Below are 25,868 nucleotides of genomic sequence, written 5' to 3' on the forward strand. Positions count from 1 at the left end.
GGTTGCTGGCCATGTCTGTAAGGCCATAGAGCTGAAAGACAGCAAGTCTCTTTAAAAACCTAAAATACCTAAAATGTGGTTTTGGCAGGGTTGTATTATATCTCTTTTTTGATTTTTAATACAAGAAACAAACTCTGCAAGTTAACTATTTTCAGCAGACCTGCTGCTGGTTTTGCTCTTGGTCACCACAGCCCAAATAGTGAGAAGGCAAACTTGTGTTTTCAGAGGGCAGATGAGAACATGACTGAGGCCAGACAGGGGGAGATGCCTTGTACTGAGCAGAACAATATTGATTAGGCAGTGTAAAGATTTCCCTCACTAATTCCTTTAGCAATCTTATCATGTGTTGCCCCCATAATGGATGGGGAAGAGAGAGCTGGAATCACTTAAGCATTCAAAGCTCAACACACACTGAGAATAGATTCCTATTTTGTGTGTGTGTGCAATTTTGTGCATCGTTGCCCCTTGATTGTACATTGAACATGCTCTCTTTGACAGCCTAGCCCTAAACAGCCTGTGTATTAAAAGACAGCTGCTTTGAAAGAGGGGCTTTCTCCATCCAGCTGGCATGGAGAAGGAGCTCACTGTGGCTGTGAGGGAGGCAGGACTATGAAACAGGGGGGGATCAGGAAGGGAAAGCCTGCAGAAACTCCTACCATGCAGGAATCAAGAGGAAAAAAGAAAGGCAATGGATTCTTTCCATGCAAATATCTTCATTAATGACTATGATGAAGATATTTGCATCTTAATTTTTCTAGGGATGTCTTAAATTTGTCTTGAAGCAAGGCAAAATTCATCCATGCTCCCACTAAACTGGCTTATACCTTCTCTGCCTCCTGTTCTTTGACGATCATACTGAGGTTTGGGGATGCTCCCCACCTTTCCTGACTGATGTGTGATCTCATGTTTGTCCCCATGGTAAAGCAGAGCTGAGATCATGGTTCTGCAAGTGGAAAGGCAGGAAGAAGCCACTGGCAGCTGGGATGCAGTGGGGAAATGGGTCCAACAACCTAGATAAGGTGAGAGAGGAGGGGTTTACACATCCAAATCTCCTTTGATTGTAAGTGGCAGTGCTTCTTCCAAAGCATGAAACATTCATTTCCATATGCTCAGGAGCATGCACACGGTTTCTGGTCCACCTGGGGCTGATACAATGAAGCTCGCTGGCACATGGCTCTCCATCCTCATCTGCCCTAGCTACAGTTTAAATCAGGCCACCTTGGTAAAACCCAGGAACCATCAGCTTCTCTGGCCTGCTCTGTACAAAATCCTTCCTTGGTTTTGGTGACACTAGGAGGAGCATGTGTTGGATGGATCTCCACCATGGGAGAGTCTTTCTGGCTCAAAACTAGGCACTGTGCTCTTTCCCATGTATCTCACAGCTTTCAGGCTAATGGGATGTTCAGAGTGGGAACAGCAGGAGGAAGGGAGCACATTGCATGCAGGCAGTCTCTAGCAGGCGGCTGGGAACCACGCTTGGACAATACAAATTAGAACAGGGGGACAATACAGTTTCACAGTGAAGAGGGAACAATGGACACTACTCAAGGGTGGATGGGGATCACAAGTAGCTTCTCTTGCCTTTCTGGATGTGCTGGCTGGAGCCAGGGAACACTGAAAATGGGAGAGTCCTGCTCTTCCTAGTTAAGTTTTATGGGAAGGGAATTGCTTTGAAGGAAAGGGCTCCTGAAATCTCTGCAGGAAACTTGCTGTCTCTAGTTTTCACAGCACAGGCTTGGGTAGTTTGGCTACACTGGGAAACAATCCCAGCTTTCTGAACGGAATCTCTGACCTCCTGGGGATAGCATCACTACCCCTCACTTGGCTCCAGCATTTGACTGGCTACTCATAGCACTCTCCCCACCTCAAAAACCAGTGGCATAGAGATTTCCTGAAGCGGGGAGGGTATTTAGTGTCTGATAGCCCCTGACAGATTACTTTGCTTTTACAGTTCTGTTCAGTCACTTTTTCAAGCTATTATTTCAGCTGCTAGCACCTACCATCTCCTGAGTCCCACCACTTCACTACCCACTGTAGCATCTCCATCGGATCCAAACCTGTCATATACATCACCAGGTGCTTTAGGTCAGGAAACACTGAACAACAAACAATTCCTCCCTATTTGGCTACATCTATGACCTCCACTAATGGAAGGTCAGGAGCTGAAAACCACCAGGAAGCTAAACTGAAAGGCTTTGAGCTCACAGCTCTCTGGAGCTCAGCCTGATTGTTGGGGAGAAAGCAAAAGCCTCAGTTAAAATGACTGGGAATGGGACTAAGCTTTGATTGAAAGATCATAAGTTTGATTAGCTCTGGGTAAGTGTGTGAGGGTCTGGGGGGAACGCAAGGTTAAGCATGGAGGTTAGTGTTTGGGTGAATATTTAGACTACATTAAGCAAAAAATCAGAGCCAAATGACTTGCAATGCAGCAGCAACATATCCTGAGCTGGAGAAGAGATGAGGCTGGAGGTGAAGTATCATAGCAGGCAGGTTTCATTTCCCCCCGAACAAACAGCTCTTTTGTGTCTGTGTTTCAAAGAAGATGCCACCAGACTGTGAGAGCTCTTCACCTGCCACATCCCTCTCATTAATGGAATGAAATAAATGGCAACAGCATGAAAACAGCAACTCAAGCAGGAGAAAGGTAGACAGTGAGGAAAAGGGGAGGGGGGAAAGAGGGTGTGAGCGGAGGTCTTGGCAGGGTGGAGAATTAGGGCAATTACCATTTCTGAGAAAATGCCAGAAATACAACACAACCTAATTGGCCCGATTAATTCTTCTGCACTTGAGCTGTTTTGTGTGAAGGGCTCTCAATGCTCCAAACACGAGGAAGGAAGAGAAAAAAACAAACCTTCAACATTTGTTTTTCCCTCAGTGTAGAAATGGGGAAGTGTTGAGGCAAACATGTCTGACTAAAACACAAGATGATGCTGTTACATCTTCCTTTCAGGAGATAAGGAACTGTGCCACGAATTCAATTTGCAGAGGTTTTTATAGAAGCCACAGAGATATCAAAGACCAACACGTTCAATATCACACTGACTTTTCCTGCACACAGAACACACCAGGACAGGCACAGAGACACTTAACCCACGCACCCACATTGAGTGATTCCATCACCTCCCCTGTTACAGCCCTACTGCAAATTAGGAGAAATGGGCTCTTTTGCCCCAGACACCAGCCAGGAAAGTCAAGAGCCACCATGGTATGAGCCTTCTACACCTCATGGTGCATAGAGATGTCATCTCAGAGGAATGATGGCAATGAAAACAAGGAAAGAAATAACAAATCAGGGGTTGAGGTGATGGGAGACATCGGGTGAACTGATGATTTCAACCACAGATGTGAGCTCCTGCACATAGCAAGACTACGGCTCTGCCTGCCTAGCCCATCTCTATCAGTACTAGAGGTCTCCAGGTCACGATGACACTTTTTTGTCCTTACTTATGCAGGTATCACAAAGCAAGACATGTTTTCCAGGTTCCTACTTAGTACAGGAGAAAATGAAATTACTTTTTACTTCCAAGTCCTTTCCTCAGTTGCACATACATTTACAGATATGACACCTTCCCAGCACCAAGCTGAAAAGAGGGTAGCACGTCATACATTTCACCTCAGAGAAGGGGTAGAAGAGACAAAAGGTGATGCTCAGCTGCTTAGCATCTGCATGGCTCTTAGGTGATGGGAACGGTACTGATGTTGGAAGCTGAATGTAGCACACACATTGTACCATGTACACAACATCCCACACAACAGTCAGCATAGGCAGGGAATGAGTTTGCCTTCCTCTACCCATCAGCACTAAAGCAGAGCCTGAACACACTGTCTGGGTGCATGGAGCCTGGATCTCTGGGTGGAGCTGGCTACTTCAGCCAGCATACATCAGCTCTATTGTAAAACCAGCGTGGTTTTCTCCCTGCAAAGTGAGTTGGTACCACATCCCAGGTAGACATTCCTGTTGGCATTCCCCTTCATAGGGGATGGTGCAGAGCCCTAGCACTCTCATCACAGTGCTTCTTCCTGGTGTTAACAGCGCTGGGCAGCAGCTGCCCTGTGCTAGGATCCATCTCCCATGCTGTAAACATGCTGCATGAGATGGACAGCACAGCAACAAAGAGAGCATCAAAACACTGAAGTGAGTGTTGCAAGTTGAAGGATACACATGGGCATTAAGGGGCCTTGGCAAGGGTGCACAAACAAAGCTGGTGGGAGAGAAGAGCTAAATCTCTGCAGAGAGATCAAAGCTGGTGGGAACAGAGCACCATTCAACGATGCTGTGATCATTTAGGGACCTTTTCTCTAGGAGACTGTGGGTCAGACTAAATCTGCTTTCAATGTAAGGCTTGTCTATTAGTCATATCTACCATGCTGAATGAGCGCCCAAAGGAGCACGACCCAGGCAGCTGCTAAACCACAGCGATCTGTTACTTGCATGGAAACTTCACTGGATAAATAACTGACTGAAGCCAGGAGAAAGAAAACAATCTTGAACTCTGGAGAAGAACTAAAGTAAGAGATGGACTAGAAGAAAGATGGGCATCAGAAAGCAACCTGACAATGGGTACCAAAAATTATAAACAACCTGGGGGTTTTGCTGGCCATTTTATAGATAAAGAAGAAAGAAAATGTTTACACAGTGAGCCCTCATGCTTCAGAGGAAGAAGGGTCCTAGGCTTTTTAAAGAACACTGACCTGAGGCCAAAGTCATAGCAGAAATGTTGTTTTGGTTCTGATGGTCTAAGGATGTGAGAGCCAAGGTTCATAGGAAGAGATATTTATCTTTTATTAAACCAACTGATACTACTGGGAAAAACAAACAACAAAAGAAGAGCTGAGAGAGGGCTTGTGAGCCTAAAATTCATTCTCCCCCCCCCAACAATATCACATGTTCTATTAAAAGATATTACTTCCTCCTGCAAACCTTGTCTCTCCCAAATCCAAACAATGCTCCATAATAGTGAGGACAGAGAAACAGGGAACATTTTTGTTATTATGTTTAGCTCTGTGCTGATGGAAATAGAAAAATATTTTTAGAACCCTTTGCAGACCCTGCGTGCCTCTTCTTTTTTTGCCAAGCAGGTGTCCTCTGCTTGATGAACTGTGACCAGGAGAACACGCAGGTCAGAACTCTGGGAAAGGATGGAGCTAAATCCCCAAGAGGTTTCGAGCCCAGCCCAGGACTGGGGCACGATGCCAGAAGGGTAGGACATAGGAGATCTGGACAGAGGGATGTCTTAATGAGGTTTAATGCGTACATAAATCCTTCCTCCACTCAACATGTGTTTTCACTGCTGATGTCCCTCCCATGTCAGGACATTATCTTGGAAGTTATTAAGGGCTGTTGACTATGATTTAATACAGTGTTCTATTCTAAAGATGAAGAAATATCATCCTTTCCTTGGGCAGCTGCCACATGATTTTGTTTTGGAGTTGAAATACATGTTCTGGCAGACAAAAGGAAAATGATCTGGATTTTACTGGAGCTCAGGTGAATCCAGAGCCACAGAAGGGCTCTGTAGCAACCAAACCGCATTCTGCTGGGTGGAAGAGCAGTTGAAGGTGGTAAGACCAGTGTTGGTGATACCCCCAGCACTGGACAACCCCTCCAGCCACTGTGACAGCCTCCAGCTCAATGGAGAGCACTGTGCAGGTACCATGAGCCTGACTTGCTGCAGTCTCCATGCCACACGTGGCTGAGGTGCAGTGACCCCGACCTGCAGCATCCCACCACCTGCTGTCACTGAGTCAGACCTAAAAAAAATCCCCTACTCACACAGGTTCTTTTTAAAGAAAACAACAAGGAAAATGAAATCCGCCCAAATCTTTTCTCTCCGATATGGATATATTCCATCCCGCCTTCCCACAGAGACCCACACCAAAGATTGCACAGCACGTTACACAACACATCACAGAAAAGCTTCTTCAGCATCCCTGCCTTTACACTTCACACAGAAGATGGGTTACTTCTCCCCATCTCCCCAGTCCTTCCACATTTCTCCACTTTGTAATCAGATGCTGTTTCACCTCTCCCCACCACCTACACCTCCACAACCATCTCTCCATCCTGTCTTGTTAAAAGAAGGTTTGAAGGCAATAGCTGATGGGATCCTTCTGCGATGCACAAGGAAAAGGACGCATCTGTCTTCAGGCAGAACATGGAAAGCCTTGTGGAGAGGAGAAACAAGCCTCTCTGCTGCTTTTGTTGCACTGATGTTTGCTTTCTGTATCCAAATGCATAACAGGAAATTAAGCAGTTCACCTTTATTAAAGCACTTTTGCATCCCACAAATGCAGGAGCCAGATGGTGTTCTTGCTTTGTTTTAGAAGATTAAAAATGGGAAAGAAAGGAAATGGCTGTGAGCTAATCTTCAGCCTGGAACACACTCACATATCCACATGCCCAGTTATCTGTGCTCATGGGACCTGGGCACGAGCAAACATGGGGATCCAGCAGACTGATGCGAGCCTGCTCCAGACCTGTCACTTTGTGTCAGCTTTGAGGTAGAATCCTTCCTTGTGTTCCCAGAAAATGACAAATTACAGTACAGAAACAGAGCACAAATGCACAACTGTTGTGAAGCCGTACTGCTTTGTTTGGAGAAGAAAGTGACTGCTGCTTTGTACCAGAGTTAAGTCTAACGCAACCAATCCACATGAGCCCCATGTGGCTTCATTATAGTCACAAGTATGTTTCTGTTCAAAATGTTGACTACTCTTGTTTGCAGGGAACTTGTAAGTGCAGGTTATGATATAGAACCAAATAGATTTCCCAATCCAGAGACAGTGAGGTTCTTGCCAGTTCTTGCAAGAATGAACATGTGGTGCTGTGCAAAGGCAAGGTAGAGGAGAGGTACGAGATAGTGGTGGATGGGGAAGGACAGTCTGCCACATAACTGCGTGCAAGCGAAGGGTGAATAGTGAGATGAGCTCCTGCTAAACACATCCCACAAGGCAGTGATTAGAGAAGGAGACTGAGAAATGAACCTATCTTGGTTCTTTACGTATGCTGGGAGGAGTGTGGTTGGGCTGTGGCTGGAGGAGGGATGAAGGTCCAGGTCCTTCATGGTCCCTGGACTTCTGCTGAGGGGAATATGGACGGGTTTCCCAGCTCTGCCACCAAATCCTGCTTTGACTGGATGGGCAAATCACATAAACCCTTTGCCCCTCACGCCACCAATGCAAATATGTGCAATGCAGTCCTGATTGTGCTAGGACCCTTCTTCGAACTGTAACAGAGAAAAGGTCTCCATGCATGCAGAGCATGGACTTGCTGATCAGGAGTTTTAAAGTACCAAAAGTCAGTGAAAACAGAGAAAATCAACTAAGAACAAAAGGCTCTGTTAGTCTGAAGCTCAGCTCCTGCGCTGGTAAACAGGTGATAACTAGATACTACTTTTCACACACTGCAATTTGTGTTAGCAGGAAAAAGTCCACCAAAACATCTTAAGACACTGCACAAGGTAGCACAGAGCAGTCCTCAGCAAAGCGTTTGCACAGACAGGATGAGGTCTACAGGACACCACCACCACAGAGAAGACAAAAAAAACCCACAACAACAAACTGGCCTGCAGAGACCATCACAATTCTTGCTTTTGGGGGGCCCTCCCAGCCTTCATTTGTCAATAGCAGCAAATTCTCCCATTTCACAGAGAGTGCTTGGTGCTGCAGGCACACAAGCTCAGCTGGGATCATCTCAAGCGGTGTGACAGTGGTTGTGGTAGGGGTAGGTCTAACATGGCTGAGTGCAAAGAAGTAGTCAAGAATATGGGTAATCGCGTGGGCTGCTTCTCATCCTCCCTTGGGCTCTTTCTTTCCATTCACTCTTTCCTGAAGTTTCGGCAGTGATGGGACCATAGCCACATCTCTTCCCTCATCACTGCCCAGTAATTGCACCGAGATCTCTTCCCAACATGGACCTAACATGGACTTCTGTGCTGCACAGTGAACACTGGTTCCCTCACTGGTAGTTAAACTTAGTGATAAGCCAACATCCTGGGCTGGGAGAGGTGATATGTCTCAGCAGAAATCTGATTGCATTTTTTCCTCTTCCCCAACACAGTAACTCCACTTGGCAACTGCCTATCACTTAAAGAAAAAACTTCTGAACCAGATCAAGACCATAGGTGAACCTTTTCCCAGGTAGATGATAAAAGTCACCCTCAAAGCCAAACATCCATGTTGTAACCAGAAATAAACTAGCTTTAGTACAAACATCAGGATAGAAACCACTGCTCCTTTAGCCTGAAAAGCCCTTCCCTGCTGGTGGATGGCCCAGCAACAAGTGTCTACTCCAGTGTGCTTCAAACGCTTTGCACATCACAGCCTCTCCTGTAGCTGAGGAATAGTGAGAAACATGCTGTCACCCCAGGGAGGCTGCCATCCAGACAGACAGGGCAGTGCAGACAGGTACAAAGGGAGTGTGCAAGACAGGGGGACATTATGAGCACGAATCACAGAAGAAAAGGCTGGAAAGGCATTTCTGACTCCATCCCCAGAGACAAGTGCAGGATTAACCTCTGCACTAAACACAGGCATTTTTATCTAGCCGCTTCCTGAACTTCTTTAATGGCAGGCATTCGGCAACCTACCTCTGGCAAATTATTCCATTGTCTAAAGGATGACCCTGATGGAAAAAAGTGTTTTGAGGTTGAACCTAAATTGCCTGTTTTTTCCTCTTCCATATTTTATGCGCTTATCAGTCAGTCTTTTAGTTGCCTTCTCTCTAGGTCGCTGTATTAAGTTTCTTTAATCTAACTCTTGAGGTCATAGCCTGTAGTCTTTGTAATCTCTTTGGATTACTTTTAATTTATCAATGCCTTTAAAAAGAAGGAGAAAAATAGGAAGGAAGTAAGAATGGGATGACTTTAAAGCCATACCAAAGCATGTGATTGTGTGCTGGGTATCACAGAGAGCTCTGTGTGTAGGCATCTGCATGGATTTCTGAACTACAAGCATGCCCAGGCCTGAAAAGGAGTAAGGACAGTGGTTCAGGCATGTCTGATTGACATTTGTGCACATGTTTTAATGAGGGAGTAACAAGCAAGTGAGTTTAAGAGCTCCAAAAGCTTATTTACTATAACATTTCCTAGTCTCCCTTTGCTCTGAGCATCGGAATGCTGCTGGATCTGCCTTACCCTGTAGTAATCAGTGCTGTAGACATCTCTTGACATCCCAAAGTCTCCAATCTTCACCAGCAGGTTGGCTCCAACCAAGCAGTTCCTCGTGGCCAGGTCTCTATGGACAAAGTGCTGGGAGGCAAGGTACACCATTCCAGAGGCGATCTGGCTAGCGATGTGGAGCATCTGGGATAACCCTAGCTCCCCTTTGGCTTGTCGAGGCTGCCCATCCACGAGGATCATAGCATCTGGGCCATGTGCCCTATAGGGAGGAAGAAGCAAAAAGCATTGAGTTGGGTCTCAAAAGTGACCAGGAGATGGGAACCCCGCACGGTCACTGTTCCTGCTGGGGTAGGGGCTCACCCCTAACTCAGCACTGTGAGGATGCTCACACAGATCCAATGGAAAGAAAAAAGTAAAGCTTAAGAGAACAGGAGGTTGTAGGAACGTTTGCTGAGTGCCGTACAACTTTATTCTACCCTTACTTTACTGCAAGCAACCTCTTATGGCCACAGATAGAGACAGACTGCCAGGACAGAGGGACTTTTGGCTTGATGCAACATGGACATTCTTCTCTGGCAAGATCTATACAAAACTAACGAGTATTTACATGTTTGCTCCAGTTAATTCTTACACTTCAGAAACCTTCCCAGAAGTAGAGGTATCACCCTTTCTTTTTTTTCCACAGCCATCATATTCTTGCTACCTCATCTCTTTATTAATCCCAAACAGCCTCCTTGATTTCCTCCAAACACCACAGCACCAAACAACCACCCCTGATCCATATCAATACAGCCAGAGATCATGGGAAAGGTTTCAGAGGAACACCAGCAGCTTCATCCCTAGAAAATCCCCTTTTATACCCTAAGCTATCCCATAGGTAACACAGGCACTGCAAACTATGAATGCATGAGCACAAGTCCAAAGGTTAGACCTGGATGTCAGCAGATGCAGAGAATATCTTGGGCAACAAAAGGGAATATTCTGCTGAACCAAATGCATTGTAAATGCAGGACTTGAGTTCAGTCTCACTCCTGTCCTGTCCCATTTTCAGTCCCCTTCCTCACTGTGTACCAAGCCTGTCTTTGCCGTGCCCCCTCTGTGATGTCTCTTCCCTTGGTAGAGCTCACCCTGTGGTAGCCTGTGTGAAGGTGGAATAACAAAAGCCCTCATATTTAGGGATTTTGCTGTGACTAAGATACAGTACAGCATTTCCTCTGAGGCTTTCACACTGTTCTCTTTGAAACGATTCTTGGCATTTCACCCGTCATTAGCAGTAACCCCCCAGAGGGATAACAAATTGAAACTACACACACAGAGCTTTCCCTCCTTCTTGACATGGGACTGAGCAACACACAACAAGATCCAAATTGTTCTCTCCTTTGTCTCTGTTCCCTAATTACTCTGTTGGCCTTGAGGGTGCACCAAAGGGGATTAGCATCCCTTTAGCGTTTGGGTTCAACAGATATAGTGTTTCAAAGCCCCCTTCTGCAGCTATATCCTGCTGCCCTACCACTCAGAACATGGCTCTGAAGGTCCCCTCCTGTTAGAAAGGACTGCTGTGAGAGAAGACGAACTCCAGAAACGAGTGCTGAGGAGCCAGGAGTGCTTTTTTGGGAGCCACGAGTGGAAGATGCTGTAGTGAATATGGGATGAGCTGGCTGGGAGAAGTACTGCAGGCAGCAAGACTGGGGCTGCTGGAGGCACCTCAAAGGCTTGTGGGGATGGTGGGAGCAGCAGCACACTGGAAGGACTGCTGAGGGCAAGGGGGACCTGCAGAAGAGTGTGTGAAATGGCTTCTTGATGTCTTACTTACACAGCCCACAGATGGGTTTGCCCCAGGACATTACTTGATGGTGACAACAGATGTCAACAGTAGGTGAAGCTGAGCCAGGACTGAGAAGGTTAGCTAAAAACAGCGAAGCAGAGCAGACAATAGCTTCTAAAACTGCGCTGGACAGGTTTGTACCAGTCCTGCCTTGCAGTTACACCATATTTAGCTGCAGCTGATACCTGTTGTCATCAAAGGTAAACATTCCTAGGTGAGAAGTGAAGGATATATTACTGTCTCCTTACTGCCACCTTTTTCAGATACAATAATGGCCCCAAAAAAAACATATGAAAGGAACAGGTAATGTTTAAAAATGGTCAGCCAACATTTTTGTTTCACTGGATTTTTTACATGCTATTATATAGGACATATCTCCGTATGTCCTGTATAATACACTGTTGTCCTTCCCTTTCTCCATCCCACATGGTTCTAGTCCAGAAGAAAGAAGTATCAAAACATTTGTGAGACATTAATATATTTAGTTGTGTTGAGAAACCTACAGGGCATATGGGAAGGGTCTGCCCATCTTTTCCTGGGGAAAAGGGTTTAATTCAGCTCTGCCGAGAGGCCATAAAATTGTGTGGATCCCCTGTTAAAGAACTCTTGGGGTTCTTTTCCATTATGGAATGATGGAGGGTTTTGTCAACATAGGGAAGAAAATCACCCTTCTAGCTTCCTCTGCTGAAATCCCTTGTTTTGTCCCAAGACAATTCAAATATGGGGCTGCTGCACTGGAAGGGTGGACACAAACCCATCAGAATTTGAAACTTTTCTAACAAAATCTATTGCCTGTCTGAGTTAACAGCAAAAGGCCATGACTTGCTGTAGACTGCATGTAGGGTCTGTAGAGGCAAAATGCAAATATCCCTACTTCAGATTTGCTGCTGTCACGGACAGAAAATGAAAGCCAGAAAACCAGTGACAGAAGGACAGGGAGGAAGTGATGGGCATATCCAGTGAGTCCAGGGGGAAGGTGGTTGCTGCAGATCTCCCAGCAGCAGGTCTGTGTGCCAGGGAGCAGTTTCCAGCCCCTGCATGCACCAGCCCTTGGAATGCCATTTTCCCTGGAGAGCAATGCCTCCTTTTCTCCATGGCAGGATATTTTCACTGTCCCTTTTCTGTTAGCCAGGATACTGCATTCTACCCCTGTGCAAACAGCAGGATCAGTTGTTGCACCACCAGCAATGGTAGGTGTTGATCCTAGTGCTTCCTCTTGCCACACCAGTTGATTTTACTGACCAGTAAAATTCACTCTTCTCTCAGAAGCACACAAAAGTCTAACAACACTTAGGGGAATTTATCGTGCTTTTCTCTAGGAAACTCACTAAAGTGAGTTTTTTTCCATTTTACTGCTTTTCCAATTTCTGCAGTTAAACTGGAAGAGTCCATCTGAGTGTCTCATACAGACTCCCAGCATCTCTGGCCTCCAGTGCCTGGGAGCAACCATCTCCTGCTGTGGGCTGAGTGAATCATGTCATAATGCCAGGCACTCCTGCAGCACCAACTGTCTCTGACCCCCTTATAGTCCCCATCCTCCAGAGCTTCCCACCAGCAGGTAGCTCACATGACAAAGGCCAAGACTTTCTTTCCATATGTCCCCTTAGGCTTTCTGAGTTCCCATGTTGCTGGGTTTAAGCTTCATTGTCCCAAAAGCCAGCTTCCTTTGGGACACAAAGGGATTTCACTGGCTATCACACACTTACATGCAGGGAAGGGAGCTTGTAGCTGCTTGCTCTGTAGCTGCATGAGAAGGAAAAGCTGTCAGCTACATGCAGCTGGAAGATGAGAGACTGCAGTGTCAGGGACCACACATCTGGAAAGTCTATTTTCCTTCATAAAGGCCAAAGATAATGCAAGAAGCTTTCTTCTCCAGTGACACTGGGGCAAGCCCTGGCCTCCCAGGGCAGGAGTGTTTCTCAGACATGTCCCAGAGCAGGGCTGGGACATGGAGGTGAGGGGGTCTGTGGCTCCAGCATGGTTTCAGCCTTAGGAGCATACAGTAGAGTGAAGCAATTCCATGAGGCATTGGCAGTGGGCACAAGACATCTCTTTGAGACAGCAAGAGAGACTGTTATGGACTATACTGTTTGTGAGGTCATCTAGAGCAGTGAAGGAGGCTATGCCTCAGCTGTAATGTCTTCTTTCTCTAAGGAGAATAAGGTTGATTGTTCTGCCAGGAAAAAAGATGGGTCAATTTCCTTCTCTTCCCTGGGAAGTACTTCAAGAACATGGGCTCTTGTGCTGTTTTTCAGACTGCCTTCCTCCAGCCATGAGGCTGAGGCACTGTCCTTAACACTGCAGCTCCAATCTTCACTAAAACACCATTTCAGCCCAACACATGGTTCCATGCTGGTAGGCACAGTTCAACGTGCTGCTGCTGCTGGGCGGTTGCTAACCCCCTGCAAGACAGGGTACCACAAGACAGGGTCCTAGAGTAACCAAGCCTGCTCCCCCTTGAACATGGCTCTGGAGAGCTCTGCAAAGCTAGTGTAGCATCAGCCTTCACTCATCCTGCCTCTCCAAGGATGTCATCTATGCAGAGGCTGAGACAGGGAAAGAGCTATAAACATCATATTCAATCTACCCACTACTATGACAAAATGAGGAGGGAAATCAATGCAAGGATATTGCCAGCTCAGCCACTGCCCTACAAAAGCCCCATGGGAGCTGCAGACAGGCTGGCACTGCTTGGCAGAGGAAAGAAGAAACCTTTGAGGTCCTTCCCTATAGCAACTCTGGTGTAGGTGATTGCTCAGAAATTAAAACCTCAGGGAAGGACCTGTGTCTCCTGGTCAGAAACTGGCTGTGATGGTGGAAAAATAAGCACCAAGTGTATCCCAACCCCACATCTCAACCTGCTGCGCTTGAGCTTCTTGCTCCTGCTGCAATCACGTTCACACTTAGCAGTCAAAACAGGAAAATATCAAGGGTCCAATTTTCTAAATACTGGGAAATAAACCTACTAATTATTTCAAGAGGTAAGTACCACTCCACTTGAGCACAGGTTTCACAGTGTAATTTCTGTATCACAGGAGAACAGCACCACAAACATCCTCCCACAGGTGCTCCCTGTCCCCCAATGCTGGCAGATTCAGGGCACACAAATGCTCTGCCTCATGCTGATGAAATGGTTGAATGATGACTTGGGGAAGGGGGCTCCAGCAATTTGCATCTCTCCAGAGGCGAGGAAGGCAATTAGAGCACTTTGTCAGGCCTTGTCTAGCTTCTGGAGTAGTGTGGTGCCACAGGTTAGGGTATTTTGCATCTCAGTCAGGATCTCTGTTGATAAGGCTTAGGGAACAAAGACCAGAGATGGGCTCCACAGCACCACCTCCAACATTTCCCAGTTCTTTTCTGACTATAGGGACAAGAACTAGAGATCAGTTCTCATTTAATCAGACTAAGAACTCCAGCAAATTTCTCAAAGGAATATTTTGGGTTTTGTGCTATTGAACAAGGAGTTGGGTGACATGGGGGGTGATGGCTAGTGGCCTTCCTGATTCAGCAGGGCATGGCTTTGCTGGATGTATGGGACTTCAAGCTGCTGACAGCCATGGCTTTATGTCCTTCTACCTCTACAGGGATTGCAGCCGCACTTCATGCAGCTTCAAACCTTCTGGGGTGGCAGAAGTCTGTTTTCCATAGCTCACAGGGATCATCCCTGAGACTACCTAAGAGGAAACCTAAGAGGAAATGTTGGGGTAGGGCAAATAAAGCACCATCATCTCCTACAAGCTGTCCTTGGAACAATCGGCTCTCATAACAATTCCCACCAGCATCCAATAGGTAATGTGTCACTGGTGCACTACAGATCTATAATAAGCCACAGTGAGACTGCGGAGAGGCTGTACATCATCTCCTGAGCCCTCCTTCACACATACCTCAGGAACTTGTTCAGGTCACCATGCTTCATGTACTCAAAGACCATGATGAGCGGGTCGCCATCACCACACACCCCATAAAACTTGACGATGTGCTCGTGCTGCAGGTTGGTGAGCAGCTCTGCCTCCCTCTGGAAATCCTTGCGGGCTGCCAACGTGGGATCTTTCAGCGCCTGGAAAAGGGACACGGATACACACAGGGTGGGCTCAGGTAGGGGTAAAACCAGATCAAATGAGAAGCAGCATCACAGGGGAGCTGATGAGGAAGGGCAGGGAGAGGAAGAGCTGCCACCAGCCCAGTTGCATTGGTTGGTTGCTGGTAGGTGCCGGTGGCACCATCTCAGTGTTTCGTTCGTGTAGCTACAGACCCATCAGGTTCCCCAACTCATTTCCCAGGCAGGAGCAAACATGCCTCAGAGGGTAATAGCTTCCAATTATTCCCAGCTTGGGCAGGATTTGTACTGGTGACCTAGGAGTGAATGGTTTCATATCTCATTATTATTAAATTCCTGAACCAGCCAGTCCTTGCTATCTGTCTTTTATTTTGAAAGAGCTGACTTCACTGCCTTTATTCAGAAGATGGATTTGCCTGGCTGTGCAGTTATTGTGTGGATTTTTCAAACTGCCTCTGAAGAAGGACACTGCCAAGTCTTTTCTCATAATTTTTAAAATCATGGTTTTATTCCCTGCTGTTTATAACAGCTCCCCTGGCAGAGTGATGCTGAAATCAGTGCCCTTATTGAGAATATCTCATCTTCCACACCTGAGCACACCACTTTGCTATTGCCAGGTATCTCACAGGCTCCAGGCTGAGTGGATGAGACCAATGCTGCTATGAAGATGTTGTTGTGGAAGGGTTTCCCAGTGTTGTCTGGCTTGTCCATGCATTATTGGCCAGTTGCATCGGAGAGCTAGTTTGAAAGCAGTGTGTTGCCTGATCAAGGAGAACCTGTGGATGAAGCACTCCACAGACCGATAGGAAAAGCCTCACACTCACAGGCCCTTGTTCTCATGGGTGACTTCAACCACCCTGACATCTGTTGGAAGGACGGTACGGCCTGGCACAAGCAATCCAGGAGGTTCCTCGATTGTGTAGAAGACAACTTCCTTCTGCAAGTAATAGAGGAGCCGACAAGGAGAGGTGCCATGCTTGACCTCGTGCTCACCAACAGGGAAGGGCTCGCTGGAAATGTGACTCTCCAGGGCAGCCTTGGATGCAGCGATCGTGAGATGCTCGAATTTGAGATCCTCAGGACAGTAAGAAGAGCATGCAGCAAGCTCCCTGCCCTGGACTTCAAGAGAGCAGACTTTGGCCTCTTCAGGAACCTGCTTCGGAAGGTTCCATGGGATACCAACCCAAGACTGTTGGTTGATATTCAAGGATCACCTGCTGCAAGCTCAGGAGTGTTGCATCCCAACCAGAAGGAAGTGCAGCAGGAGGGCCAGGAGACCTCCTTGGATGGGTAAGGAGCTCCTGAGGAAAATTCAATTGAAAAAAGAGGCTTATAATAAGTGGAAGCAAGGACAGGTGGCATGGGAAGAGTACAGGGATGTTGTCCAGGAGGCTAGGGACCAGGTTAGGAAAGATAAGGCCCAGTTAGAATTAAACTTAGCTAGAGGTATTAAAGATAACAGGAAGGGATTCTACAGGTACATAGCAAATAAAAAATAGACTAGGAAGAATGTAGGCCACCTCAGGAAGATCTAGGGAGAACTGGCTATGCAGGATTTGGAGAAGGCTGAGGTTCTGAATGACTTCTTTGCCTCGGTCTTCACTGGCAAATGCTCTGACCACAGCACCCAAGTCTTGGAAGGCAGATGCAGGGACTGTGAGAATGAAGACCTTGCGCCCACTGTAGGAGACGAACTGGTTCGAGACCATCTTAAAAATCTGAATGTGCACAAGTCCATGGGTCCTGATGAGATCCATCCGTGGGTCCTGAAGGAGCTAGCAAATGGAGTTGCTAAGCCACTGGCCATCATATTTGAGAAATCATGGCAGTCAGGTGAAGTTCCCAACGACTGGAAAAAGGGAACTATAACCCCCATTTTCAAGAAGAGGAAAATGGATGACCCAGGGAATTACAGAGCAATCAGTCTCACCTCTGTGCCTGGCAAAATCTTGGAGCAGATTCTCCTGGAAGGCATGCTAAAGCACATGAAAATCAACAAGGTGCTTGGTGACAGCCAGCATGGCTTCACTAAGGGGAAATCCTGCCTGACCAATGTGGTGGCCTTCTATGATGGGTCTACAGAACTGATGGACAGGGGTAGAGCAGTTGATGTCATCTACCTGCACTTGTGTAAAGCGTTCGACACTGTCCCACACGACATCCTTGTCTCTAAATTGGAGAGACATCAATTTGATGGATGGACCACTCGGTGGATGAAGAACTGGCTGGATGGCCGCATGCAAAGAGTTGTGGTCAATGGCTCAATGTCCAGCTGGAGACCAGTAATGAGTGGTGTCCCTCACGGATCGGTGTTGGGACCGGTCTTGTTCAACATCTTTGTCGCTGACATGGACAGTGGGATTGAGTGCGCCCTCAGCAAGTTTGCCGATGACACCAAGCTGTGTGGTTCGGTTGATACCCTGGAGGGAAGGAATGCCATCCAGAGGGACCTCGACACGCTTGTGAGGTGGGCTGATGCCAACCTTATGAAGTTTAACCATGCCAAGAGCAAGGTCCTACACCTGGGTCGGAGCAATCCCAGGCACAGCTACAGGTTGGGCAGAGAAGAGATTCAGAGCAGCCCTGCGGAGAAGGACTTGGGGTGTTGGTTGATGAGAAAATGAACATGAGCCAGCTTCAGTGTGCGCTTGCAGCCCAGAAAGCCAACTGCATCCTGGGCTGCATCAAAAGGAGCGTGACCAGCAGGTCAAAGGAGGTGATCCTGCCCCTCTACTCTGCTCTCGTGAGACCTCACCTGGAGCATTGTGTGCAGTTCTGGTGTCCTCAACATAAAAAAGACATGGAACTGTTGGAACAAGTCCAGAGAAGGGCCACGAGGATGATCAGGGGGCTGGAGCACCTCCCGTATGAAGACAGGAGGAGAAAGTTGGGGCTGTTCAGCCTGGAGAAGAGAAGGCTGCGTGGAGACCTCATAGCAGCCTTCCAGTATCTGAAGGGAGGTTACAGGGATGCTAGAGAGGGATTCTTCATTAGGGACTGTAGTGATAGGACAAGGGGTAATGGGTTCAAACTTAAACAGGGGAAGTTTAGATTGGATATAAGGAGGAAATTCTTTCCTGTTAGGGTGGTGAGGCACTGGAATGGGTTGCCCAGGGAGGTTGTGAATGCTCCACCCCTGGCAGTGTTCAAGACCAGGTTGGACAGAGCCTTGGGTGACATGGTTTAGTGTGAGGTGTCCCTGCCCATGGCAGGGGGGTTGGAACTAGATGATCTTAAGGTGCTTTCCAACCCTAGCTATTCTGTGATTCTATGATTCCAGTGTACCAAGGGATGGCACTTAGTGAAAAACTTGAAGTCCAGAACATTTGACAAGATGGGATGGCCATGAGAATCAGTACAGTCTTTGCAAACATTAAAAGAAATGAAAAGGAAAACCTGATTTTGAGTTGCTGGGTCTCAATTATATCCTGCTAATCCTTCACATACCAGCACTATTTAGTACCAGCTATTAAAAAGGATTCAAGATAACATGTTCCGGTTACCCCCAGATTCAATCTGTTGTGCACTGGTTCCTCCTCAATGGTGGGGGCACTGGGTAGCTCTCCCTTTAGCTGCACACAAACATACCTGCCCCCTTCTCCCCATGTCAATGGGAGAGGTGGCACCAGGAGGTGCAGGCTCTGACTTACATGCAAAAAGGGATGCTAAGCATCAGAAAGCAGTGCATAGAGGAAGGGCCAGCACACTGCTAATGCACCTCCAGCTGGTCCATGGCACTGCTGGGTGTGATGCCTGCACAGAAGTAATGAGTCCTCCAGAGTAGGTGGTTTTCTCCTTGGAACAGATCTGCTGTGAGGCTTAGGACATGGTCTCATCTCCTTCTTCTGTACCTAAACTTTTAGTCACACGGCATGATTTTATATTAATTCTATGTCTTCTGGGATAGCTTGACTAGGAATATTTAGATGGATGTTAGTTACACGGTGCAGATGGCAAAGCATCCACCCTTATCTCAGGCACCCAATTACTTTTAGTCATTTCCTATCTTCATAATGTTGGTGCTACCTTAATTTTCCCCCAGGAAAAGAGTTCCCTCCCCCCATCACTCTTTTCTTCCCCTTTTTCTGTAGTTGAATATAATATTTCAAGCTGCAGTGACTTTAGTTTTCCGTTCCTTCACACACAATCATTCCTACAAGGTGTTAGGACTATAAGTTTGTAAATAACACAACAACAAAAAAAGAGATATTAAAAGCCCCATATTACTAAGATTGCACAGCCAAGCATTTAGAAATGAAGGAAAGAGGAGCTGAAAGTGGTAGAACAGGGAAAGTAAACCAGGACCAAAGGAAGAGAAGGGATATCTCAGCAAAACCACTGGAATGTCTCTCCTAGGAAGGTTTGGGGTGAATTGTATTTGTGTCATCATCACATGATTCGTGTGTGACATCTGGCAACTCACTCAGCATCTTCAGATTGCAGCCCTTGTCATGAAGTGTCAGTTGTTCCAATGTTCCTGGGAAATCTCCTCTCACGGGGTATCAGGGCCAGGTCTGAACAAGTGCCTTGCGTTTATTGCTGCAGCAGGGCTCAACACAAGCTTGGTACCTGCTGTTGATGGGCTTGAAAGGCAGGTCAGTAACTCCATCCTCCACCCAAGTGGATCTTTCATCTCAGTCTCCCTGCTTCTCCATCTGTCCTCAGCAAAATGGGGACGATACAACCCCAGCACCGGGCTGGGAGGCTATGAAAATGAGTGTACTCACATCTAGAGACCTCTCAGATAAAGGAGTGATCATCACAGTCAAGCATCCCATAGAGAAATGAAAAACATGTGTTCGGAGGACATGCCCTGAATACCAGCCCCTCCAGCATTTCTAGTACTTGACTTTATAACCTCAAAGCTTTGTGCATTTCTTAGGATGCTTTTAGAAGCAAGCTGAATAAAACACGAGGCTTGTCTATGCCATCACATCAAAACTCAGCTTGTCTGCAAGGCTGCAACCTTTAGATCCACTGAAAATCTAAGTCCATTTAACCAAGCGAGTAACACAACCACTTTCTTTGGCCCTGGAGGGAGCCCCTGAGAGCAGAGCAGGGGCAGGCTCTGGGCTGTGGACTCAGCTGCCCTAACCAGCGTGTCCGGCTGCTGCCCTAAGCTACAGGGACTGGGGAGGTAGCTCTCAGCCTCTGTCAGGAACATGAGATCTTCAGGAAATGCAGCCAAATCTCAGTATGAAAAGCCTTTATTCTTTCCCTTTTTTTTACTTTCTCCTTTTTTTCTTTCCTTCTTTTTTTTTTTCCCTTCCCCTAAGACTTAGAATGTGGCCTAAAGTAAAGGGAAAGATTCTTTCCCTGCCTGCCTCTCCAGAGCTGGCAGGAATCAAGATTTGAAGGCTCTGCTCCAAAGTGGGATCTGTATGATCCTGCAGGATGAAAGGCACTCTGGAGATGTAAGCTCATAGTAGCAATTAACAGAAACAAGTTCAGATGCTGTTTCTGCCTACATGCAAATGAAACTCAGAAGACACTTGAAAAAACAGGATTGCATAAGGGATGGCTGACACTGGTAGGCAGGTACCAGATATATACTCAAGCAATTAATCACACGGGTAGCTGTGCTACCTCAGCTTTAGCCAGTCTCAAAGGTGAAAGGTGCTATCTTGCAGTTTACAGCCAGAGCATAAGGGAACAAATGAACTAAAAAAAACAAAAAAGCTTAAACTGCCAATGATTAAAACAGCTCTCAAGTAACTGGATGCCTCCAGCTTCCTGGAGAGAGTGCTGGAACCTTTCTCCCTGTAGAGCATCAGTTCAAATGCAGATCTTCTTCCAAGGAGTTAGGAGACATCAATTAACTCCCGAGGATTAAACTATGTGCATCTGCTAACTGGTGCCACTTGAAAGGATAGGGTGTTTCTGCACCGAGTGATGCCCTCTACTCAGAGCCACATGATGGGGCACAGCTCACGTAAGGACCTTCACAAGGATGCAAACAGCACCACACAAGCCAAGCTGAACTTGTGTTGGCTCAAAGTCACCAAAACAGGAGCAATCTGTGGCTGGGCGAGCAGGAGCTGAGTGAAGCCGAGCAGAGTGGCTTTGCCCACGTTGCAGCAAATCTGTTAGTTGTGCTTAGCTCTTCAGTGCTCATTTTTTTGCCAAGGCCCTTTTTTTGTTTCAGTTTCTGCGTGTTCCACAAAGAGATAAAATCCAGACAGAGAAGGGCCCCAGTCCCTTGCGGAGGGGATGTGGACTCCATACTGTGCTGCTGCAGCTGCATGGGAGCTTACAGCTTCCAGACCAGCTTCTCCTCTTTGCCTGTCTCCTGGCTGCATCAGCAGGAAGAGAGGCTTTGGCATTGCTGAGAACAGACAACCTTGAGACGAAACACTGAAACTGTGCGTGACTGAGTGGATTTACCACAGCTTCCGGCATCAGATAAATCTCTGCCCCTGGCCCCCAGCCCTCCCCTGTTTCCCTTTCCCACGCAGGCTCATCCAGCCTCTCTCCAACGGGCCAGCCCCTGCCCTATTCTCTGCCATTCATCCTTGGGATTTACCTTCACTGCCACCAGCATTTTGTCGTTGGTGGGGCTGAGGTTGTAACACTCGGCCAAGAACACCTTCCCAAAGGCACCTTCTCCCAGCTCCCTCTTCAAAACGATGTCTCTCCTCTTAATATGCTGGACATCTGTTGGAGGGAGGGGAGGAAGAGGGTTGAGGGAAGAATGAATCAGGATTAATTCAGGGAATGGAAAACAACGAATTCAATTTTCTAGCAAGTCGCAAAGGAACTGAAATTGCTTTGCAAGAGTATCCAGAAGGATCTTCTTACCCACCCACAGAACACAGCCATCTCTAGGATGGAGCTCGCCTCATGCGAAACATCTGCAAGGAAAGTACTTGAGGTTTATCGTGTTCTCTCTGCAAGCTCACAACAAACTTGTCCTCAGAGAGAGGAACCTCTGGGGAAAAATCTGCTACAAAGACCTGAATCTCTTTGGAATTAACCTGGAAATAATTCATCTCCTGTGAGGTGTAGCAAAGGTCACATACTTCCGATGCCAGGCCAGGCGAGATTCGAAGGTCCTGCTGAATTTTGCATTTCAGTTGCAACCAGTTTAACCCCAAACTCGAGCAGATTTCTGAGGCTGAACCTCAGTAAATCAAAGCATTCCCGTGGGGAGGAGAACCACTGACCCACATGCACCTTAAGGCACGAGCAGGAGCCGGTTGGGAGTGCCAAGTGTTGCCCCACAGCAAGACCCTGACCAAGCAGCCATCTCCTACGCCACTGTTGCCCCAGAAACAAGGTCATCCCAGGATAAAGTCACTGGCACAACAAAGTGAACACATTAGTTTCAATGATCCTTTCCACTGACATTTAGGACAGCGAGGACTGACAGAGAATAGCAACCAAGGTTTCAGGAAGAATAAAAAGAGCAATAGCTACTAATTTAACAAAGATACAGAGGCCTATGAAGATTGGTTTGCTCAGATAGCAGGGTCATTCATAAGGGCTAGATCCACGCAGCTACTAGGCACCTAGTACATAAGCATCTAGCAGGATATCCACAAATGCTGCATCATGATTAAATGCCACTGGTTGCTGAGAGAGCCTGGAGGTCTCCATACTCTCTTTTATGGGGACAACAGTAAGGCACAGCTGCTTGTTGCCAAACCTCTACATACCTTTCTGGCACCAGAACACTCACACCAATCCTCTGGCAATACAAAGAGGCTTTTTCTTAATGCCTGGAATGAACTGTGGAAACGAGTAGATGTGCACAGCCACCATAGCAATTTCTGGAGGCACAGTACCCAAAACTTCTCTCTAAACTGCCCTTTGCTGGAGCTTACTGCCTCCCTTGATAACTATGGTAGCAAAGACTACCCCTAGCTTCAGCCTGATGGTCATGGCAGTGCAGAGAGAACTACACACTCTTCTCCAGTGCTTGGTGAGCAAAAGCTCTCCTCAAGCAGAGGTATTAGATGGGACAGTGCTCTCTTTCCGCTCCTACCTTGGGGCATTTATAACTTGGCCCTCCCTCTGTTTGCTCACAAACTGGACTGCTTTTGAGTCTTTTCTACCACTTCATCCATGTGCACATACAGGTATGCACCCCTTCGCACAAATGCATTTCCCATGGGATACTGCAGACGCAGGAGGTCGAGGTGATGAACACTGTGTTTCAAACTGGCTGCAGGGAAGCATCATTAACAGTGATGACAATCTGCCACCAACTCCTACCACCCAGGCTCCCACATAGGCACCCATATCAACCCAAGGGACCATATGCCCCACAACAACACAGGTACCACTTAATGTATTAAAAAGCTAATGGATTGGAAGATTAACATCCTAATGGCTTTCGTACAATTAAGCTTTTTAATTAGGAGCTCACAGGCAGGTTTACGGAGCTGCCATTTCTGGCCCTTTTGCTTGCTTAGGAAGATGGATGCCTTGAGATTGGATAACCAGCAGGCCTTGTAATGAATGATGCTTCCATAGGGAATTCCTGTTGACCTTTTCATTAATTGTTCAATAGACTGAAAACTGTTACCAATATTAATAATATTAGTAACATTAAGGCACAGGATGGTAGGCACATCCAAAATGACTTTGGTTTTAAATCTGCAGTGACAGCCAGGGAGAACAAATCACATGTGGAGTTTGCCTTCTCCACCTGGTTTAGTTGAGTGTTTAAGGAGTACCTTGAGAAATCTGAAATATTATGTGTTGAAATGCTGCGTGACGCACTTGGGTGAGGAAAGTCCTAATCTAAAAAAAGCTCAAATGGCACCAATTTACTTCACAGAGTAGAGGAAAAGGGTTTTTTAACTCTTGGCAAGCATTTCTATAGCACTCAGCGCTACAGTACCTAGGATTTACTGTATTGACAAACCATATATTTGCATCCTTGGTCTTCTGCATAGCAGCAGTCAAGAAAGCTGCAGGGAAATGATCTTGTATTAAAAGGAGCCCAAGAACACTTTAACAAACTCAGAATCCCAACAGAAATTTAGCAATTGCAATCCAATTGCCCCATTTGATGCGAGATAAAAAGGAAACTCTCTCAGAATAACCAGCAATACTATTCGAGATGATTTACTATTTGAGTAAGTGTAACACCAGGAGAACTGAAGCAAACCTCTCCTTCTGCATTCCCCAGGGTGTTCCCCAAAATTTGCAGCTCCAAATTCTTCCTCCCAATAACATCTTAATAAACTGATCAGATGTTTCTGGGAGCCGGCATCCAGACTGTGCAATTATGTCTCCATTATTAAAATAATATCCCATCTGCTTTCAAGACCAGGTTTCACAGCAAGTTTTTGGGGTCATCTGAAAAGATTCAGGGAAATTTATATGAAGAATTAAAGGAGATATTGTGGCAGACAGAGTTAAACTGAGGAAGGAGCGATCCTTTTGAGGTAGCAGACTCACAGCACTGAGGGGTTTAAAGTAAGCTTGGATGGTTATAAAAACAAAAGGTTCATGAAGTCAAGCAGTTTGACAGCAACTGGCCAATCTTAATGTAGAGTCAGAAAAGTACTTTCACCGATTCCAATTTTTTCTCAACCTTGAATGGCCATAAGTTTTGCTTCATAGTACTTTAGGCAGAAATTGAATAATAACTGAGTTACAATAAATTGCTTTTTCTCAGGCAATAGGCCTAAAGTACTGAAGTTTACATCAAATTCTTCCATTCACAGTGAGATCAGCACTATGATTAATTCCACATTACTATTAAATATGGACTTTAAACATAAAGCAATGACAAACTGCCCTGGCACTATGTGAGTGGCTGTGTTATTACGTTAACCTTGCATCTCGGCTTGTCCATCCTGCCTGTAACTCACAAGGAAGGCCGAGTAGCCATGAAAGATGCTGTGCTGCAAGGGCACTTGGGAGGTTCATCTGCATAAATCTGTTTACCTCCTCCTGGAGGAAGCTGAGCCCTGTCTGATAAACAGCTGGTGTTTATTTGTCTTAGGCAGGCAGCGGCGTGCTAATCTGTCTCGGCTGCGTTGCAGTCAGCCCTGATGACAAGGTGTATGCAAACTGGCTTCCCATAAGTACCACTCTTTTTTTGTTCCTTCTCTCCCTGTACCATTAACTTATAAAAACAAGCCAACAAGACAATTCAAAAGAACAACCTATGCAGGAGCCACAGCGAGACCTGACAGGAAAATAACCAGACTTGACAGCAGGATGGGAACTCATTCAAGGCAACGCTGTATCTACAGGAAAGGATGTGAGCGCACTACACTGATGTAATTCCAGTTTTAAATGAAACATCTTGCAGTCCTTGTTTTGAGATTACTATGTTGCTGCATGACACAGAAGGAGAGTTGTGCAGGTCCTCCACCTTCTGTCTTGTACATCAAATCTTAGCACACAAGAATGTGTTTCAAGCTCTTGTCTTCGCTGATGTTCTGAATAACACATGAACCACATCAGAAAACACCCGACCTGCAGCTGGCTGGGAATGCCCCATGACTTCAGTTCAGTGATGGTGAGCTGGAGCATTAACAAGGGGGTAACTCTAGGACACTGCAGTCACCTTGACAAATTGCCTCCAGTGCAGAAAGCTCTCCTTTTCTCTGGAGGAGCCATAGAAGAAGGGTTGCAGCTTTGGATCTGCAATGGGATCTTACCTAACCTCCTATGAACCTTTTGCAAGACAGCTGATTTGAGCTGTGCTTAAAGTGCACTTAGTCAGAAAAGTGGTTCTCTAAAAACAGCAACTTCTTCCTCCTCATATTCACTCCCATGTATGCCTTAATCATGTCTGCTCCTCTCCTTGACACAAGCATATTCTAGTTTGCTAACCTTCTGAACCCAGCACAGCCATGGGATACAAGGAGAGAAGAGGGAACGAGATTAATTCTGCTTTTCTTAT

At 46.5% G+C, this 25,868-nt stretch overlaps 1 protein-coding gene across 4 annotated transcripts in view; it reads right to left on the bottom strand.

Moving 5' to 3' along the window:
• The window catches only part of NTRK3 (neurotrophic receptor tyrosine kinase 3), a 207,561-nt gene that overhangs the window by 21,775 nt on the left and 159,918 nt on the right, over positions 1-25,868 (bottom strand). For all 4 annotated transcript variants that reach the window (XM_061446762.1, XM_061446764.1, XM_061446761.1 and 1 more), the window contains exons 14-16: positions 21,525-21,655; positions 14,829-15,001; positions 9,135-9,378 (exon numbers count right to left, since the gene is read on the bottom strand). In XM_061446762.1, coding sequence (XP_061302746.1) covers positions 9,135-9,378; positions 14,829-15,001; positions 21,525-21,655 — 548 coding nt within the window. The remainder of the gene's footprint in view (positions 1-9,134; positions 9,379-14,828; positions 15,002-21,524; positions 21,656-25,868) is intronic.

This window comes from Pezoporus flaviventris, unplaced genomic scaffold (assembly GCF_033815535.1).
Source record: "Pezoporus flaviventris isolate CSIRO_AGI_PZ_B2104156 unplaced genomic scaffold, CSIRO_AGI_Pfla_v1 ptg000006l, whole genome shotgun sequence".
Lineage (NCBI taxonomy): Eukaryota > Metazoa > Chordata > Aves > Psittaciformes > Psittacidae > Pezoporus > Pezoporus flaviventris.